A 21675-nucleotide genomic window follows, 5' to 3' on the forward strand; every position below is an offset into this window, starting at 1 on the left:
CTAGCTGACATCACCGTGTGTCTGCATGTCAGATAGATGACATGACAGATCCTGAAGCCTCAGGCTCTCAGGATCTATTCCTACTACTTTCCACTAGTTCCCGTTTCAGCTCTGTCTTCGCCATAAAGTTGTCACGAAGAGGAAATTAAGAAATAATAAGGGTAAAGAGAGGAGCCTGGCGGGTTACAGTCAGTAAGGTCGCAAAGAGTCGGACACAACTGGAGCGACTTAGCACGCACGCCTTGAACGGAGCCTGACACTTAATACCCGGTTACCATTAGCTATTTTTATGATTATTTTAAAAGTTTTTATTAGCTCTTAATACTTTTTCAGTGTCTAGTGAAGAAATAAAGAATTCCAAATCTAATGGATTAATTCTTTTCCCTTCAGCGCCCCATATGCTTGCTGACACAACTAGCTCTTCACCCAGGGTTAATTACCTCTTTGCGCTCGTTTGCACATCTGATACCAGGGGATATGTGGTTCGTGTACTAGGACGGCGTTAGGACCTAAAGTGATGTCTGGGGCGTGGCTGTTGAGACGTGAACAAGGCCTAGTGGAGGCGGGCGCAGGTGAGAAGAGCCGCACCCACTTAGGAGACCGACTTGTATATCAGTGTGGTCTCTCATTCCTGTGCAACCTCAGGCAAGAGACTCCCTGCCTTACGGTTCCGTTTCCCCTTCGGCAGAAAAAAGAAATTTATTATTTCCTGTGCTTCCTCTCTCACAAGGTTGCTGTGACGATCCTGAAGTAGATTGTGGGGAGAACACTCCGTTATTCCAAACCTGGAGCCTTAGAAACCAGAGGGAGAAGGGAAAGTCCGTAACTTGACAAACTCTATCGTCTCAAGCCTGTGAGAGTTGTCCTAGAACGTCTCATCTCTATGGTAGATGGGCTCGAATTCCGGGGCCGACTAAGTTACTCTTCCGGGGGGAATTGCTACTGCTTCCGGGGCGGGACGCGGCGAAGGGTTTGCGGTGCCTCAGCCAGCTCCTAGCCGGTGTCTCAGCGCTCCTCGCAGTTATGAGCTTCCTCAGAAGTTTCCCGCCGCCTGGGTCGGCTGAGGGCCTACGGCAGCAGCAACCAGACACCGAGGCTGTGCTGAACGGGAAGGGCCTCGGCACCGGCACCCTGTACATCGCTGAAAGGTAGGGTCTCTGTTTCCGAGGGCTGGCTTCCTGCGCGCCTCGTCTCTGCCGGGCGCGGGCGGTGCGGAGTAGCGTGGGGGAGACTGAGACGTCTGAGGCTGTGGGGCTGGGGAGCGCGTGCCCCGCTTTGCCTAGGAGGTGCCTCTGCTGAGGAGAAGACTCGTGTGTTCCAGTGTCGTCTCCTCGGAGCCTTCTTGTCTCTCTTCGTCGTCAGACGGTGTTCGCCTCATTCATTGCGCTTTCTACCCACCTGTTTACTGGAGGTCTGACGGGGTGCTGCTTTTTGTTGAAGGTCTCATTGTAAGGTTTTGAGTTTCCAGGACCTGAGTGAAGAAGAGTCATCGAAGTGCCTGCCACGTTGATGATCAGGAATGGGAGGTGTTGCCCTGGGTAGGATATGTAGGTTTAGAGCAAATCGTGCAGGATTTTTAAAGCTTGGTTAAGGGGGTATAGGTTTTCTTCTGTAGGTATGAGTGGGGAGAGGAACACCTGCACCCCCACACTGGTAGGGGTTGTATCCAGAGGTACCTAACTCATTTCTGTTCCTAGAAGGAATTGCCCTTTTATTTGGGTACCTGGAGCATTTTTTGCTTTCATAGACTTGTTTTACATGTTGAGATTGTAGAATAGAAGTTCTCATTTCCGCGACATGGTTCCATTCATCTTCAAGCCAACAGTCACGCATTGAATCTTTTCCTGTCCTTCGCTTCTCTCTGTATTCTGTATCAGTTTTGTCTGCAGTCAGAGAAAATTCCCTTCTTTTAAGAAGTCACGTGATTATGTTGGACCCACACAGATAATCCAGGGTAATCTCTCTCTTGTGAACTGATTAGTAACCTTAATTACATACACAAAGTTCCTTCTGCCATGCAGCATATTCACAGGTTTGGCACCAGGAGATGTGAGAGTCATAGGGGCCAAAATTCTCCCTGCCACAGCAGGCACAAAAAGATGTAAAGAACCCCTTGCTTTCGAAGGAAATCTAGTCATTGAACAAAGCTTAGGTTTCTGGCCAGTCACAGGTAGGAAATATGGATGAGAGAAGATCAAGTTTGGGGTAAAGTACAGGTAATGAGTTTGGTCTGCAAATGTGGATTAGTTGCACATATGAGCATATTTCTTGGGAGAGTTGTGTTAAAGATGGATGGATTAGATACTTGAGAAGAGAGGGCCAAGGATAGAACCTTGGGGACACATCTACACAAGTTATGTTATAGAAGAAGAAAGTGAAAGTGAAGTCTCTCAGTTGTGCCAGACTCTTTGCGACCCCATGGACAGTAACCTGCACCAAGCTCCTCTGTCCATGGGATTTTCCAGGCAAGAGTACTGGAGTGGGTTGCTGTTTCCTTCTCCAGGGAATCTTCCTGACCCAGGGATCGAACCCAGGTCTTCCTCATTGTAGACAGACACTTTACCGTCTGAGCCACCAGGGAAGAAGAGACTTGAGGAAAAAGAGAGGAGTGGTCAAATAAAATAAAATCTGAAAAGCGCCTGTTGGGTATTGACAAGAAGATCTTCAGAGATCTTGTGAGAGCAATTTCTTTCAAGGAGTAGAAAGTGGAACACAGATATATTCTTAGCCCCTGCACAGTCCCCCTTTTCTCCATGGCTTCTCTGTGCATTGTCTCCTGTATAATATAAATCCTATTAGGGGAAGGTCCTATGCTTGTTTTTTCATTTGGATAAATTTCAAAACTAAAGAAAAGTTGCAAGTGTTGTAAATTAATAGCCGTAGCTCCTTCACCGAGATTCATCAGTCGTTAACATTTGGCCACATTTATCTCTCTTTTTTCTGAGATTTTTGAGTTGCAGACATGTCATCATTTCACCTATAAATACTTGTGTCAAAATCTAAGGATAAGGACATTCTCTTATATAACCATAGTGAGGAAGTACAAACTCCTTTTAAGCTCTTAACTGTTTAAAAAATTATTTATTTCAACTTTTTACTAACATCTTTTTAAGAAAGTATTTTTATAAAATATACATACAAAAAATATGAATTACAAATAGATGGTTTAAGGAGTTATATTTAAACTAACACCTGCATAGCACCTCAAGGTTAAGAGTAGAATATTACCAGTACCTTGGACACCATTTTTCATCCCTCTTAATTCATTATTAGCCTTACCTCTTTGGTTTCTTGCCCCTTTTTGTTCTTTCCCACCTAGCATTTCCAAATCTTTCTTTTTTTTTTCGGTCTGCGTTGCGTCTTCCTTGCTTTGTGCATGCTTTCTCTAGTTGTGGTGAGCAGGGCTACTCTTTATTATGGTGTTCAGGCTTCTTGTGGAGCACAGGGCTCTAGGCACATGGGTTTCAGTAGTTGAGCATGTGGGCACCAGTAGTTGAGGCGCATAGGCATGTGAAATCTTCCTGGACCAGGGATCAAATCTGTGTCCCCTGCACTGGCAGGTGGATTCTTATCCTCTTCGCCACCAGGGAAGTCCCTGTACCTTGACAGAGTCAACATCTCAACAAACTGGGAGTGCTTCATAGCTGCTGCTGCCGCTGCTGCTAAGTCGCTTCAGTCGTGTCCGACTCTGTGCGATCCCATAGACGGCAGCCCACCAGGCTCCCCCATCCCGGGGATTCTCCAGGCAAGAACACTGGAGTGGGTTGCCATTTCCTTCTCCAATGCAGAAAAGTGAAAGTGAAGTCGCTGAGTCTTTTCTGACTCTTAGCAACCCCATGGACTGCGGCCCACCAGGCTACTCCATCCATGGGATTTTCCAGGCAAGAGTACTGGAGTGGGGTGCCATTGCCTTCTCCGATGCTTCATAGAGGATGTGACAAATGAGGATTGACAGTTAGCCAGGTAAATGAGGTGGGTCTGAGAGGAAACATTCTAATTAGAAGAAACAGGATGCTCAGAGGCAAGGGTGAGAAACAATACTATGTGTGCCAGGATATATATTGTGTGTTCACACACACACACGCACAGTCAAGCAGTTCTCTTATTTTAGGGACCAACGGAGAAAGAGTGGAAACATAGTAAAGCTAGAGAAGGAGCTTCCCTGATGCCTCAGTGGTAAAGAATCCGCCTGCCAGTGCAAAGGACATGGATTCAATCCCTGATCCAGGAAGATCCCACATGCAGCTAAGCTCCTGAGCCACAACTGTTGACCTGTGCTCTAGAATCCGGGAGCCACAACTGCTGAAGCCTGTGCACCCTGCAACCGGTGCTCCGCAGCAAGAGAGGCCGTTGCAGTGAGAAACCCACGCACCACAACTAGAGAAAAGCCTGTGCGGCAACAAAGACCCAGCACGACCAAAAATAAATACATAAAGCTGGAGAAGGAGGGAGTCATGTTCTTGAGTTTAGCTTATGGCCTAAAGGCTTTGTGCAAACTACTTTAGTGTTGTAGGTAAAGAGGAACAGGGTCTGATTTGTTTTTAGGTAGTTTTTCAGGTGAAGATTGAGAGATTTAGAACTCCTTTGGACTTATTTTCAAAGCTTAGTTTTCATAGGAATTTGACTTTTTGTCCAAATGAAGAAAGGAACAGAGGCATGAATCATTCAAAATAGATTATTTGAAACAAGTGAAATAAAATATTTAAATTAAAAATAGGTAACTTAAATTTATAAGTAATGCTCTTTTTATGTTTATTCCCAAGTCAATTTTAAACCAGATAATTAAGCCAACCTAAATTCAAGATCTCTCTTATCTTTCTGTCCTGTCTTTTTCCCCAGGCCAGGAATAAAATACACTGTTAATTTGCGGAACCATTGGAGGATAGCACAACATTTCCTCTGTATCTTTACTAACTGCCAGATTCTTGTTTTTCCCTTATGTGACTCTTGGTTTCTTTGGGACTGGATATATAATTAGGGTTTCCCTGGTGGCTCAGACAGTAAAGACTCTACCTGCAATAGGGGAGACCTGGATTCGATCCCTGGGTTGGAAAGATCCTCTGGAGGAAGGCATGGCAACCCACTCCCGTGTTCTTGTCTGGAGAAGCCCCATGGACAGAGGAGCCTGGCGTCCACGGGGTTGCAGAGTCAGACACGACTGAGCAACTAAGCACAGCACAGGGTATAGTTAGATAGTTTGGTTTTGAAGGGCTTTTCTTCTAGAATATATGAAAAGAAAATAAGTAAAAAATCAGAACTTAATAATGAGAGTAAATGTTGCTTTTGAGTGAAACTTTCTTCTGTTCTGTTGAGTATATAATCCATGTTCCTGTATAAGATTATGAGTGCTCCACGGGAAATGCCCTGGGGAGATAGCATTTGTTCTGCCAGCAGTAAGGAACTACAGAGCAATAATTATGTGCTTTTTAAAGTGAAAGCCATAATTTATAGGCACTGAGTCTGTACTTGTTTTTCAGCTTTTCCGTCTCCTAATTGAGTCATTAAAGAAAATTTTGTGGCTCTGGGTATTTCAAATCATTTTGGGTACTGAAATTTGGAATACTCCTTTCTGAATTATGATAATGCCAGGGGATTTCTGAAGTGAGAAAAAAAGGAGTTTATTTGCTTTAAATAATATAGTTTTAATAAGGAACTGGCAGTACTTCCGTGATGCCTGAGCACTATTTCTTCTCCACATTAAGAGGAAAGCAGTGGAGGAAAGGCCCATAGAGCACATGCAGTCTAACTACAATAATAAAATCTACTTCTTTGGACCCAATGGGATGAGTTATTCTAGAGCTTTTATCACTTTAAAAAGCTTCCCAGTTTTTCATTTTCAATAAGCATGTTGAAACATTTCTCAATGACAGTGCTTTTTTGTTTTGTTTTGTTTTAGTGTACAGTTCCTTATGTTTTAGTGTGTTTACGAAGTTGTGCAATTTTCACCATAATCTAATTCTGCCTTTGCTTTTATAAGTGAGAGTCAAGTGTTACACATTTGTTTTGTGCTATTAGCCATTGATTTCCTTTGGGGGATTGAGGTGTAGAGCTCAGCCTCCCCTTACATTGAGTATGAATGCTCTCAGACTGCTGCAGTGTCATTGTTCCCACACAAGAAGTCCTAGGTTCTACTGTTGTGTTTGTTTTTGCTTCCTTAGATGTCAGACTGCCAGGCTTGTTACAGTTGTATAGAAAATAGAAGATATGGGGTTTTTATTGCATTAACTTCTTTTTAAAGTAAAAGCTTCATTGACCTAATTTACATAGCATGCAATCCATGTATTTAAATATATGTGTGTGTATGTGTATGTGTGTATAGGACTATCCTAGTGGCTCAGCAATAAAGAATCTGCCTGCAGTGCAGGAGCAGCAGGAGACACGGGTTCAGTTCTTGGGTGGGAAAGATCCCCTGGAGGAGATCATGGCAACCCACTGTACTATTTGCCTGGAGAATTCCATGGACAAAGGAGCCTGACGGGCTACAGTCCATGGGGTCACAAAGAGTCAGACATGACTGAAGTGACTCGGCATGCATACATATAATATATGTAACATACATAAATATGTTATATATTAATAAATAGGTATATATAACAGAGTTGTGCAGCCATCAACACAGTGTTATTTACTTTTAATTTCTTACTTATTTTTTTGGCCATGCTGCACAGCCTGTGGGATCTTAATTCCCCAACCAAGAATTGAATCTGGGCCCCAAAATTGAAAGCACCAAGTTATAACCACTGGACACTAAGGAATTCCCAATTCCTGAATATTAGAATATTAGATCTAATATTCTAGAATATTAGAATATTAGATCTAATATTCTAGAATATTAGAATATTAGATCTAATATTCTAGAATATTAGAATATTCAGGAATTTTAGAATATTTTCATGTCCCCCAAAGAAACTGACACCTGTTAGCAGTCACTTTGTATTTTCCTCCAGCCCTGTGCAACCAGTATAGTGCATTGGCTTTTATTTTATTAACATTTTTGTGGTTTCTTAAGCATCTTTTTTGCAACTTTTTTCCCTGCTAAATGGTGCAGTTCCAGATGGGTGAAGTATTACCAAAAAAAATCAGTCAGTCCTTACTCAAAACTCAGAGTACTGATTTTCCTGATACTTTTCCTTTGTTAAAGCAATAAAATATTTGCATTGACCACTTTTGAGGGATAACTAGACATTGCTTATTTGTGGCTTTCTCCTTAAGTTGCAAAATAAATGAAAGGCTTCATAACATCTGCTTTTCAATGTGATGATTATTTTCCAACTTGTGTTATTACAGCCATTTCATGTGTATGTTATTTAATGTAGGATTAGTGGAGAAATTAGTGCTTCTTAGGTATTTATTGCATATTTACATGCTAAGCATTGTGGCAATGGTTTTGAAGAATGTTAAAGCTTTGTCAAGTAACTCATGTTCTGTCCGATACATATAAAATTCATTACCACAGAGTTAGGTGCTCAGTTGTATATTACTGAGCCTAAGCGTGATTTAGGAAAAGAAGAGATCATTGCACTGGAATAATTGAAGAGAGGGTTTATGGAAAGACTGGGACTTACCCAGACGAAGAAGATTTGCCAAAGCAAAGAAGATGCCTGAAGACATTCCAAATACAAACAAGCATAAAAAGGCATAGAAACATACATGTGACTTAAGAAAAATAGCATTTCAAATCTGTTTGGATATTTAGATAGGGGAAAGTGAACTATAACAGAACTGTCTTAAAGAAACTAAATTCCTGCTGCGAATTTTCTTCTTTTAGGAAATTTCTAAACAATATGCTTGAATTTATTCACATATATATTAATATATGTCCAAGCTGCACCTTTATAAACATCAAATTAGGACGTCAAATTAGGATTTAATTTCTTCAAATAATCCACTTCACACATGTTTTTCAGCCGCCTGTCTTGGTTAGATGGCTCTGGATTAGGATTCTCCCTGGAATACCCCACCATTAGTTTGCATGCAGTATCCAGGGACCTAAACGCCTATCCACGAGAGCATCTGTATGTTATGGTGAATGCCAAATTTGGAGGTATGTATGGTATAATTTAATCTTGAGCTTCCTTTGGTGTAGTATATTTCAAAAAGCAGTCACTGATGATGATAATGTAGTATTCAAGCCATTCACTTATTTTGGATAATACTTTCTTAAGCAAAATTTCAGCACACTAAAATAATTTGCACACTGCCTTTTACTTTCTACATATTAATAGTTGCACTTAAAATTATTTAGCTGTTATGCATTTGCATTTCTTGTTTCTCCTCTTGAGTTTGTTATTCTTTCTCGGTGTAAAGGCATTTACTTTTAGCACCCTTAGAGGCTTGGATCCATATGCTTCCCTTCTAATAGTTTAGGATAGAACCTGTTTTGTTTTGTTATAGAAATAGTTCTTAATGGTGGACACGTTGCCCTCTCCCGACATTTGCCAGTTACATTTTGTCATGGCATTTTTGTCACCACTAGAGGTGGAGAGGAGCGCTACTGACATCTAGTTAGAGGCCAGGGATACTACTAAACATCCTACAATTCCTAGGACAGGCTCCCACAACAGAGAATTGAATTAACCAGTCCAAATGTCAATATTATTGTCTCAAGATTGAGAAACCCTATGGTACAAGATTGCCAGGTCTTGCAGGTGGAGGAAACAACAGAGTCATAAAAATCTAGTACGGTTGATGAAAGAAGAAGTAAGAAAGATTTTTAAGATCCATTTTTTAGGCTCTCCATAATGAATTTCCCTGAGAGCTCAGTTGGTAAAGAATTCGCCTTGAAAAAAAAAAAAAAAAGAACCTGCCTGCAATGCAGGAGACCCCGGTTTGATTCTTGGGGCAGGAAGGTCCCATGAAGAAGGGATAGGCTACCCACTTCAGTTTTCTTGAGCTTCCCTGTGGCTCACTTGGTAAAGAATGTGCCTGTAATGTGGGAGACCTGGGTTTGATCCCTGGGTTGGGAAGATCCCTTGGAGAAGGGAAAGGCTACCTACTCCAGTATTCTGGCCTAGAGAATTCCATGGATTGTATAGTCCATGGGGTCACAAACAGTTGGACATGCCTGAGCCACTTTCACAATGAGTTTCAAGAATTCTAAGTGAGAAACAAGTTAGGCAGGAAATAAAAACTTATGCTTGATTTTTTAAGTATAACTAAAGTTTTTATAGTATATTAGTTTAATATGTTCATCCTTTGTGAGAATGAATAACTTTGGAGTTGAAAGACTGTTGTTACATTTTAGTAAACTTTTGATTTGAAGATAGTGCTTTGCTTTTCTTTGAAATAGCATGTAAGAAATAATGCCATGAATTTTCCTGTTGAGCTATTGCTCTTCCAATTTGGGATTTAGTATGGTTTCAGATATAACATGAGCATTTATATTGTGTGACACTACTTATTTAATTTTAAGACTTTTGGCACACCCTGCCTCATTAAGTGATAGACTGATTTAGCGATTTGAAAATATTTTTGGTGTGAGATTTAAAACTCTTGCCATTGGGAAGCATCTAAAGGTAGATAAAAATCTAGTGGAATTTGAAAGAGGGTAAGGAAATGTAAAAAGCTGTTGACCTTGTGTTGTAGTGAGACTTCCAGATGAGGTGGCCTTGGACACAAAGTTCACTTTCCATCTAAGTATCTTCAACTATGATTTTATAACCAAGAGTTTATATGCCATGTTTAGTTGAAAGCTTTCATTCATCCACTGATATATAGACATGAAATTTTATTTATTTCTATTTATTCTTATTATTTATTTATTTATTTGGCCATGCTACAAGGCTCGTAGGATCTTAGTTGCTTGGCCAGGGATGGAATGCAAGGCCCTGGCAGTGAGAGCCCAAGTCCTAACCACTGGACTGCCAGCGAATCCACACTCCCTGCGCCACCACCCTCCCCCCCGCCCTTTTTTTTGCCATTCATTCGTAGATGTGAAATTTTAGAGATACTCTTGTTGCTGCTGCTAAGTCACTTCAGTCGTGTCCGACTCTGTATGACCCCATAGATGGCAGCCCACCAGGCTCCCCCATCTCTGGGATTCTCCAAGCAAGAACACTGGAGTGGGTTGCCATTTCCTTCTCCAATGCATGAAAAGTGAAAGTGAAGTCGCTTAGTCGTGTCTGACTCTTAGCGACCCCATGGACTGCAGCCCACCAGGCTCCTCCATCCATGGGATTTTCCAGGCAAGAGTACTGGAGTGGGGTGCCATTGCCTTCTCTTGTTAGTCAGTTTTAAATTTTGGTGTGACATGCTCATAAATAGTGTAGAGCATTGGCATTGGGCAAAGGTGTATGTCAGAAAATAAAGTTAGAGAAGTAGGGTTTGAATAAAGCTAGCTAAAAGGGAAAGCACACTGAACCAGAACTTGGTAGGCAAGTCATTTTCATCTCTCTGAGCCTCCATTTTATCCAAAATAATTAGGGCATTGTAGTAATTTTTGGTTTTTAAACCTGGCTGCACATTAGAAACACCTTGGAAACTTGTTAAAAATACAATTTGGGGAGTCCCAAACTAGGTAATAAGGATTCGGCAGGTTTGGGGTGGGTATTTTAAACATTTATTCTATATGATTATCTTCTTGAGATAGACGGAATTAAAACTCTTACTAAAATAAGTAAAACTTTTCTATCTTACTAGGGAGTAGTTTTTTCCATCACCTGTATTTTAATACTTCTCCATTTCTGTTTATCTGGAACTGCACTTTTATAAGTTACACAGATGTGGATCCTGTTTTTCCAGCCTTTGGTCCTCTTGTCCTGACTCTTCAAGCCCCATATATTTATTTATTTATTTATTTTTTCTGTTTGGCTTACCTCCATTAACCACTAAAGTAGACCATCAGCTTATTGTTGAGAACATTAGATTATTTTTTAAATGACTAAAAAAAATACATTCCCATTTCTAAAATTTTAGAAACGTTTAAGGAGACAAGAGTTTGGTAGTCACTACTATGATCTAGTATGAGATGATTAATGTTTGTCATAGTGGTGTTTTTTTCCTAATTGTAAAAATGCTATATTTCTCTTTATTGCTTTAAGATACATACCTGTAGAAGAAAGGTTTGAAAAAAGGTGTTAATAGTGGTTATTTCTAGGGAGAGGACTAGAGGGGTAGGGACTTTTTACTTTGAATCCATCTTGACTCTTTCCATTATTTTTGTACCATTATTTGAATTTATGGTTTGAAAAGTGACGTCCATTCAGTTATGGAACAGTAGTTATAGTATGATATCATTTTTTTAAATGCGTTGAAAAAGTTTGGTAGTACCATAATATATTCAACTACTAAGAATTTTTTAGAACTGTCCAATATTTTTGTATTTTACTATTTTACAGAAGACACATCTCTTTTATGTAACAATTTAATAACATTAGAAACAGGACAGAAAAGTTCTATTATATATATTACTTAAAGCTGCTAATAGTGGCCATTTAAAATTTTGTGTTTTTTGCTTATCTGTATTTTTTCATTATTCAGTGAACTTGTGTGACTTATAAAAATTAAAAGTTAAAAAATATATAGTGGGTACCCCTTATTAAAAAGCTCTTAACATATTGTCAGCTTGCTTTCCAGAAAGTATATACTTTGAATGCCTTTCTACTTTATCTCCATCTATATGGAGAATTAACATTTTTTCAAAATGGCAGCTGTAATATGCTAAACGTTGTATTTTTAAGATGATTTTTTTAACATGTTTTGGTGGTTTTGGGGTCTGTTTGTTTTATTCACCTTTTTAAAAAAACATTATGAAATAATTCATATGTTGAAAAGTTCAGAATAATTTTTTAAAAAGTTTTTCATTATATAATATCCAGTGTAAATTCTAACATTTTTTCATAATTAGTCTAAAAAAAAATAAAATTATATTAATAGTATGGAAATTTGTTTTTATACCCCTCCCCATTTCATTCCTAATTCTGTCTCCAGAGTTTTTCTTAAAGATGATGTGTGTCCTTCCTGTCTATGCTTTTAGATTTTTACAGAGTGTATATATATATACACACCCTTAAGCAATATAATGGTTCTCTTTTGTGTTTAAAACTTGTAAATGTAAATGGTATTATATATATTCTCCAGTGAGCTCTTTTACTCAATTATGTTTTAAAATTCCTTCATTTTGATCCATATAAATCACATTTATTCATTTTCAGATGTTATCTACTGAACATAATATGATCAAGTTACATCTGTTTTCCTTTTTTAAATTAACATTTATTTCTTATATTTTCTGTAGTACATAAAGTACTTCAGGAAACATTCATGTACTTAGATTAAGAGTTGCTGGGTAATAGGATATGTACATCTGTAGTGATTTTAGCAGTTTCCACTTTGACCAACAGGATGTGCTAGTTCTGTTTATTGAACATTTGTAGCTTTTTCTTGCCAACAGACTTTATTTATTAATTTATCTTTTGAGTCAGTTAATTTTTATGTGCCTTAGTTTTCTTATCTGTAAATTGTTGGTGATAAATCACAGTGGTTTACAGACTGCTGCTGAACTCATTGTTTCATGGTGAAATAAACAGACATGACAGTGAAACTCTAATTGTTAGAGGTCTGACTTTTTGGGTTTCCTCACCCCCTACCATGATGTTGGGGCTTGGTATCCCTAGAACTTCAAGTACAGTGTGACTAGACCAGAGAGACTATCCAGAGTCTTTTTTTAGCTCTAAAATAATGTTTTATAATTGGGAGTAAAAAAAATGCAATGTTTAGATGTATCAATAAACATCCTTTAAGAAATACTTTTAAGATTGTATTTTTAAACATAAATATAGTTAAGCTGTTTTTTAATACCCTTTCTTTTCTTTTTTTATACCCTTTCTAGAAGAATCAAAAGAATCGGTTGCTGATGAAGAAGAGGAAGATAGTGATGATGACATTGAACCTATTTCTGAATTTAGATTTGTGCCTAGTGATAAATCAGCATGTGAGTATTCTGTAGAACATGTGATTTTTTTCCCTTTAAGTACCAAACATTCTTTCTTCCCCTGCCCCTGTCTCTCTCTCTCTCTCACTCACACACACACACACACACACACACACACACACACACACGCACACCTTCATCCTCATTTGTTGTTATTGTTTATTGTTTTAGTCGCTAAGTTATATCTGACTCTTTTGCGACCCCATGGACTGAAGCCTACCAGGCTTATCTGTCCATGGGGTTTCCCAGGCAAGAATACTGGAGTGGGTTGCCATTTCCTTCTCCAGAGGATCTTGCCAATCTGGGGATCAAACCCATGTCTCCTGCACTGGCAGACGGATTCTTTGCCACTGAGCCACCAGGGAAGCCCTCACTCTCATTCAGTTCAGTTCAATCGCTCAGTTGTGTCCGACTCTTTGCGACCCCATGAATTGCAGCACGCCAGGCCTCCCTGTCCATCACCAACTCCTGGAGTTCACTCAAACTCACGTATATCGAGTCGGTGATGCCATCCAGCCATCTCATCCTCTGGCGCCCCCTTTTCCTCCTGCCCCCAATCCCTTCCAGCATCAGAGTCTTTTCCAGTGAGTCAACTCTTCACGTGAGTTGGCCGAAGTACTGGAGCTTCAGCTTTAGCATCATTCCCTCCAAAGAACACCCAGGGCTGTCTCCTTCAGAATGGACTGGTTGGATCTCCTTGCAGTCCAAGGGACTCTCAAGAGTCTTCTCCAATACCACAGTTCAAAAGCATCAATTCTTCGGCCCTCAGCTTTCTTCACAGTCCAACTCTCACATCCATACATGACCACTGGAAAAACCATAGCCTTGACTAGACAGACCTTTGTTGGCAAAGTAATGTCTTTGCTATTCAAGCCCTCACTCTCATTACCTCTGTTCTATTGCTTTTTCTTCATTTTAGCATCTGTAATATCATTGAGGACCAGATACCTATTAATACAAAGATTGTCAATGAAGTGAGTGTAGTAGATACCATGTTCCTGGTGTGTTTTGTGAATGGAGGAACCTGTTATTTATGGACTTGGTCCTGTTGACTGTGAATCTCACTGAATAGAGGACAGTGGGCCCGTGGCAATTCCGAAGTGGATGATGCCAGGACAGCTGGAAAGAGCGCTGCCTTGAGGGGCTTCACCCTGATGCCAGTAGTCTGACCAGGACTCTGATGCTTTTTCTTGGAAAATCCAACAAGGCATGAGGAGATCTCAGTAATATTTCAAAAAGACCTCTTATTATTAATATTTTGTGGCTTGTCTATTGCCATCAAGATTGATTTTCCTTGAAATTTGGCATATTTTGTAAATACTGTGACCCTAGTATACCTCTTAGAGCAGGAAATGGCAACCCACTCCAGTATTCTTGCCTGGAGAATCCCATGGACAGAGGAGTCTGGCAGGCTACAGTCCTTGGAGTCGCAAGAGTCGGACATAACTTAGCGACTAGATCACCACCAATATACCTCTTGTCTACTCATTAAATTTATTTGCCCTGATGGTTGTCTTATTAGATTTTTATTGTACATTAATCAGAAAAAAATTAATGAGAAATTTTTAATTTACTTGTTCAGTGGAGGCAATGTTCACTGCAATGTGTGAATGCCAGGCTTTGCATCCAGATCCTGAGGATGAAGATTCAGATGATTACGATGGAGACGAATATGATGTGGAAGCCCATGGTTAGTGAAGTGGATTTTTTTTAAAGTGTTTGTGTATGTATTTAAAACATTTATGTATGTGTGTTTCATTTTAAACATGTATTTGTATAGGGTATGGGATTATAATTCTTTTATATCTCTTAAGTATTCATGTAACTTGGTTTTTAATAAAAGTTAGTGGCACAATTCATGTCTCAGCCAAGTTAGAAAATGTTACAGGCATCCCAAGCTTGAGGGCAAAACATAGAGGGCGGGGGAGAAAACAGAAGTAAATAGAAGAAAAGACTGTGATAAGATAATGGGTAGTTGGGAGAATCTTTTAAAGTTGAAGTTGCTCCCAGAAAACAAGCCTCTCTCCACTGCTTGGAACCTGTATCATCTACATCTTTAACGTATTCCATCAACCACCTCATTGCTAAGGTGATGTCTTTTCCCCAGAACCATACTTCATTTATCTAAGATTATCTCCCTTTACCTCCTCAGAGCAAAATACAGTCACTAGCTTGGTGTAGAGTCTTGTTACTTGAGGTGTCTGCTGTTTTCTTCTCTTTTCTCATGGATACCAATTTGGCTCCCTAAAGCTGTTGCCTCCTTATGTGCCACCTCCTGGCTTGAGACAGACTCATTTCTGGGATTCTCCTTTATATACATCTAAATACATTATCATCTTTGCTGAAGTTTCAGGGTAATTTAATTTTTAAATCCTGTTTGTATTTTCCAGAATTTCTGGTTTTTTAAAAGCAGGATGCATTTTAATCAGCAAAAAACAGTCATGTAAAATTCCCACCTTGGGATAAAACTCTGTAATCTTAGGAACACCCTCTTTTCCTCCTAGTCCCTGGACATTTGATTCTTTGGGAATTGCTATATACTTGCTTGTTATCTCTTAGAATCCCTTCTCATCTTAGAGAGTAGAGACATTTTCTGTGTATATTTGTCTTCAATAGATGGCTGATGTGTGTGTGTTGAATAAATGTTGAGTGTTTTCCTTGAAGCCTTTTTTCACTGTACCTTATCTTCAGTAGATAGATGCATTATTGATTGTCTTTTTTTCCCCCTAATTGTTCTATAATGGCTTAAAAGCTTTTAATTTATTTAGAACAAGGGCAGGGGGACATCCCTACATTTTATACCTATGAAGAAGGATTATCCCATTTAACAGCAGAAGGCCAAGCCACACTGGAGAGATTGGAAGGAATGCTTTCTCAGTCTGTGAGCAGCCAGTATAACATGGCTGGAGTCCGGACAGAAGATTCAATAAGAGATTATGAAGGTGAGTACTCGGAATTCTTGATGGTATAGGAAGCAAATGTAGAATTACGTAGAATGGGAACTATATGTAAGTGTTTTTAAACTTTTTTCCCTAACTTAACAAAAATCTGTAAGTTTTGTATTCTTTTGACTCCGCCTTTATCATTTGTTCCCTGCCAGTCTAATACTGACTGCTATGGATTTTTCCTTTAAATGACTTTTCAGATCTCCTTGCTATAACTACTGCTATGCTCCAAACATAGGTCCTTTTTCCCTCACACTGGATTTGTAGTAGGAAATTTTTTGCCTCAAATCAGTCTTCCCTCTACCTCACTGCGCCTTATTAATCTTCTGAGAACACTCAGTGTCATTGATATTCACCATATAAATTCTTCGGACTCTGGAGAGACACCTCTGTCTTTGCGCCACTTGTCTCCAATCTTGTTCCTACTACCCTCAAGAAAACATTTAGGTAGTGTTCCTATGTGTCAGATCCTGATGGAAGCACGTTATGTGTATTTACTCATTTAATCCTTCCAAGAACCTTCTGGTAGATGTTGTTTAGCAGCTTCAGTCATGTCTGACTCTTTGCGACCCCATGGACTGTAGCCCGCTGGGCTCCTCAGTCCATGGGATTTCCCAGGCAAGAATACTGGAGTGGGTTGCCATTTCCTTCTCCACAGTAGATGCTGTTATGAGCCCCATTTTATAGATGAAGAAACTAAGGCACAGAAAGGTCACATACCTAGCTTGCAGTCAAATAGCTAATAAGTGGTAAGGGGATTAAATAAGCTAATGTGTAAAAACAATCTGCCAGATACCGTTATGAGCATTTCTTGCATCCTCCATGTATTCAGTTCAGTATTTTGTGTTGCTACAGAATCTTAACACTTTTAATTTTTAGTGATGCAGAATGTTCTTAAAGAGGATTGCCATAGTTTTTCTTTTATTGATGTTTAAGTTTCTCTCATAATGTTGTGATCATTATCTCCATGTACATAGCGTTCTGACCTGAGGTTCCTGAAGTTCTGGGGTATTTAATTTGGAATTAGGCTGTGGGTCACGTTACTGTTCGTTGTGTCTGCTCTCCATTTTAAGCTCTACATGGTGAGCCTCTAACATAGGCTTTAGGGTTAGGTGACTCAGGTGATCTCTAGTGCTATACCGAAATCTTAGCTGAAAGAATTCAAGATACTCCTTTTTTTTTTTTATTATAGTGATTAGCTGAAGAGTACCCTTGGACATTAAAAAACCTTTCATCACTGAAGGCTTTTTGTTGTTTTTAATTATAGAACTTTTTATTTAATGCTTTATAGCAACTGACTTTAAGGTCACGAACACTTGTTGGTAAAGTGAGATAATTTGACTTGTATTCCTAAGCCTCACTGGCATATTGAGTTGCCTATACATAAAATTCAGCTTAAACCATTCTCTGTCTTCTTAAGTTCTGGGTACCCACATCACTTTTTTTTTCCACTTATTTAATTTGACCTGTGCAATTTCTTTTTTTAAATTTATTTTTAAAATAATATATTAACAGTATGCAACATGATGTTCTGATAAATCCATAGTGAAATTTCAACTGGTGGCATTTCAGTGCTTCCTGTGTTTGTTTATGTAAGAGATGTTTGTTGAGCTACTGTGGCAGGTAGAGAGAATACAGGAGTGCCTAAGGAAGATGCAGTTAATATCTATCAATGGCATTCTAGTGGAGAGAAAAAGAAATTAACTAGTTAGGTAGTTACAGTACATTGTGATACAACATTGAGATAAAGGGGAAGCTTGCAGAACTATGGAATCAGAGGCTGGACAGTCAGAGAGAGATTCAAACTTCATGGAGTAAGTGACATTTAAGCCACAGTCTGAAGATAAATAAAAATGAACCAAGTAAAGAGGGATTACATACAGTTTGGGGAGAGAGGCAGGTCAGGGGGTCAGTCATGTGTAAAGTGAAGGATCAAGAGACCATTCAGCTTTGGGGAACTGAAAGTTCATTATATCTGGAATTCTTGAGTGTGATGGGTAGCTATTATGGCAACAGATAAAGGTGGAATAGTGAACTGGACTGTATAGTAACGGAACTTGAAAGCTGTGTTAAAGAATTTCAACCTGTGTTTAAGTCAGTGGGAAGCCATTGAAGAATTTTAGTTTGATTAGTGTTTTAGAAGATGACTCTGGCTGTGATACAAAAAATTAATTGCAAAGGGAGATACTAGAGGAGATACTAGATACTTAAGAAGCTTATGATTTAAATTAGATGAGAGATAGTGGCCTAATTAGGGAGTGGCAGTAGTGTCAAAAGACTGAACAAATTTGAGAGGTATTTAAGAGATAGAAGCAACAGAAGTTAGAGATATGGTAGGGGTTTCTGGGTTGAGCAAGTAAGAAGTATCCTTTTGGAAAGGGATGTATTTTCTATGTGGAAAGGTGAGTTAATTTTATATAAGTGTTTTATTTGTATGTCCTGCTGAATGTCTGAGTGGTGGGGTGCCAATGGGCTGTGGGCAGAAGCCAGTTTGTGGTGGGCTAAAGAGTTGAGCGTGAGTGGGAGGTGAAGAAGTGGCAAAAGCAGCTTTAGACAGCTCTTTCCAGGGGGCTTTTTTTGGTTGTTGGTTCTCCCCCATCTTTTTTTTTTTTTTTTTCAATGAGATTAAAAAAACAGAGATAAGTAAGAATCTCACTTTACTTATTTATTTCAGTCTTTTCTACTGAATTATGTTGCAAGCTTAGATAGTACTTCATGCTTTAAAAAAAGAAGTCATATGGTGAAACATCTAACACAGTTCTGTGAAGAGTGAAAAATGGATGCTTGCTGCATTTGAAAGTCCCTGCTTGGAGCTCTTTCATTTCTGAGACTGAGAGTTGCAAAGTGAAAGTTAAATATACATACTAATTTTAACTTGGCCTAAATCCACAGGTGGCATTTTTCTTAGTCTGTTCCTTGGTAGTTTCAATTGTCAAGACTAATACAATTATGTAAAGTTTAAAAATAAAATAAAATAAAAAAAGAAATAGCAACTCTTACCAGCAGAGGGCGCTAGCTTCCTTCTGGTTGAAATCTAAGCTGACTCTTAACTATCGAAAGTGCTTAGTAGACTGTTGCTCAGTGGTTAATTTTTTCTTCAGATGGGATGGAGGTAGATACTACACCAACAGTTGCTGGACAGTTTGAGGATGCAGATGTTGATCACTGAAAATGATGGATGCTGCTTTAGGGTGAGTATTTTCTCCCTTGTCACTGAACATGAAAGTCATGTGAAACAATTGATTTTTATCTTCAGATTTGAGGAGAACTCTAACAAATTAGCAGTTGTGGGAAAATGTTTTTTAATCCATTTATGAAGTTACTTGAAACTATGTAGTTTCTGCCGCTAAGAAATCAAGATCTGACAGCATGGTAATGTTCAGGTTAACATTTACTGAGCACTTACTAGCTGCCAAGCACTGTGCTAGCCGTTGAGAGTACATGGAAGGATAAGACGCTGATTTTCAGTGAATCAAGAGAAGGACATTACCCTTTGTTCAAAAGCAGAGATCTCCCTGGTTGACTCATGTGGGAGCAGCAGAACTTGAGGTCATGTCCCGCTCTGCTCTTGAGTCAACTTTTCCTTCCCACTTAGGATATTTGAAACCTTAGCATTTCATCAAAAACACAAAACAGAGATTTGCTACAATAATTCACAAAGCAGATTATTGCCTTTGTGAATATAACATCTTAACCATGAATTGTGATAATGGATCTCAGCTTTCCTCTCAGCTGCTGCCAGTGGAACTATTAGAAAATAACCTTAAAAGTTCTGTGATTTATGTCTCTTTACTTATACAACATTTACTTCTGTCATTGGTAGCCATCATCTAAAATCAGCAGTGTCTCCTCTACAGTTTGCTTAAAGTATGTGTTAACATTGTTGGAGCTCTGCTAATGTTAATTTTCAGATTTCACAGTTCTGGATATCAATATTTCACTGTTGAAATAATACTTTATGGGGAATCTTTCAGTACCAATATGTCTTCTTCCTTTATTGATGAGATTCTTTATTTATCACATTCTTCATAGTATATGGATTTTTTTCAGTAATTTTTATTAAAACTGGAAAACAGATTTTTTGATCTGGCTTTAACATATTTCTTCTTGAAAAGGGACTATTCAAAGAATGCCAACTACTCTATTAATAAGATGGAGAAACGTATTTGGTATGTCACTAATGGTTACACAAATGGAATGTTGGAGCATTTTTCTGGTGAGAATTCTTAGGATTCTTTGAAGTACAATTTTTATGATGAAACAACTGTAAAATAGCCACAACTTTCTAATGAACTGATAATTTGTTTATGTTCATTTTGTGCTATAGCTAGAGCAAAGAGATTTTTATTCATAAAGTTTATGAATAAAAAAGTTCTTCATCTGGATAATGAATTAATTATCCAGCATTAACCTTAATTAATTAATCTTAATTCCAAACAATGTCTGTAAATTTTTAATCATTTAAAATTACATTTGGCTTTGAGGAGAGAACAAGAAATAATTGGAGTATGTAGGTAGGTATTAGAAATTTCAAGATAATGAAGCTATGACCTCTCGATGGACAAGATAGAGTGCGGGGGGAGGCACATGAGTGGTGGAATCACAGCTCCACCACATTACCAGCTCTGTGCCTTCAGACAAGGAGTGTAACTTCTACGATTCTCAGTTTCCCCTTCTGAAAAATGAAGATGATAGTAACTGCCTGGCAGGATTATTGCAAAGATTGAAATATAATATATGTAAGTCCTCTGGCAGTCTTGACTAGGCATTTAATAAATAATAGCTATTAGTATAAACACTGTAAACCTTTTGTTTTTCAGATTCTGCTCATAACTGTAGGAGAGAACTTGGTGCCTCTTCCACTGTGGAGTGGGTGTTGATGAAAGTCTTTTTCTTTCTCCAAAACTTACCTGAACCAGTTCTTTCTTGAGACAGAGTATACTGAGACAAGAAGCTGTCACCAGCACAAGAAACTATGACCTTTATTAACAAAGGTGAATTAACTTAACCAGAAGGGTATTTGTAGTTTATGATTTACCCCAAACCGTTGTGTCTAGGTGTACTCTCTGAGTAGGCCTGTGATTCCCACCTTCACTATATGCATCCTCAAAACCTAGCAGGACTACGTGGTGGAAATGCGCTGGCGTTTGAAGGTGTAGGTAGACTGCGTGGGAAAGAGAGGCTGAATCTAAGCTATATGCCTTAGGGCCTAAGGATACCCTTAACTCCTTAAAAAAGAAAAACAGAGGTCTCGGAGAAATCCTAATCTCTGCACTTTCCACAGGGATAAAGGTCTTTTTACTAACTGGGGACCCAGGTCAGTTAACTCTAGGGAGCCTCTTCAGAAACAGCCCAGCCACACATATTACCACTAACACAAGTGCTCCTGCCTAGCCTTTGCTCCTTTCACCATGTTTCATCAGTCTGTTCTGTTATAACCGCTTAGGTTGTATCCTTTCATTGCCAGCCTCTCAGGTCAGTTTCTGTAAAAGAACAAGCGGAATTGGGATGAAGTTCTCAAAGTATTTCAGAAAATTGTTTTGTCTTTGTGATAGCTTAACAAATAAATTTAGGTTTTCTATATTATTGTGCTCTCATTCTTGACTAAAACTATTAAAGAGAAACAGCTTGTAAAAAATTAGTGTTTTGACAAAAAACGAGATTCTTGTTGGTCTTTGACTTTTGCTGAGAACATGAACATGGAGTGAGTAAGAGATGTATAGGGCTTCTGAGGGACAGGGCAAGGTTATAACACTGCAGAGGGACTTCTGCTGCTTCCATTTGAACCAGGAGTGATTT

At 38.9% G+C, this 21675-nt stretch overlaps 1 protein-coding gene across 2 annotated transcripts; it reads left to right on the forward strand.

Moving 5' to 3' along the window:
- Window positions 1-929: 929 nt before the first annotated feature.
- Window positions 930-21459, forward strand: CLNS1A (chloride nucleotide-sensitive channel 1A). Of its 2 annotated transcripts, none has more exons than XM_014482299.2 (7): window positions 930-1148; window positions 7908-8044; window positions 12830-12931; window positions 14514-14621; window positions 15763-15873; window positions 18978-19067; window positions 20697-21459. In XM_014482299.2, exons 1-6 carry the CDS (start codon window positions 1024-1026, stop codon window positions 19043-19045), a joined length of 651 nt encoding a protein of 216 aa, XP_014337785.1. In that variant the 5' UTR covers window positions 930-1023; the 3' UTR covers window positions 19046-19067; window positions 20697-21459. The 2 variants fall into 2 exon arrangements, with proteins under 2 accessions (XP_014337785.1, XP_005908125.1); XM_005908063.3 differs by having other exon boundaries at window positions 932-1148; window positions 15700-15873.
- Window positions 21460-21675: the final 216 nt, after the last annotated feature.

Source organism: Bos mutus, chromosome 29 (genome assembly GCF_027580195.1).
Source record: "Bos mutus isolate GX-2022 chromosome 29, NWIPB_WYAK_1.1, whole genome shotgun sequence".
NCBI classification, from domain to species: domain Eukaryota; kingdom Metazoa; phylum Chordata; class Mammalia; order Artiodactyla; family Bovidae; genus Bos; species Bos mutus.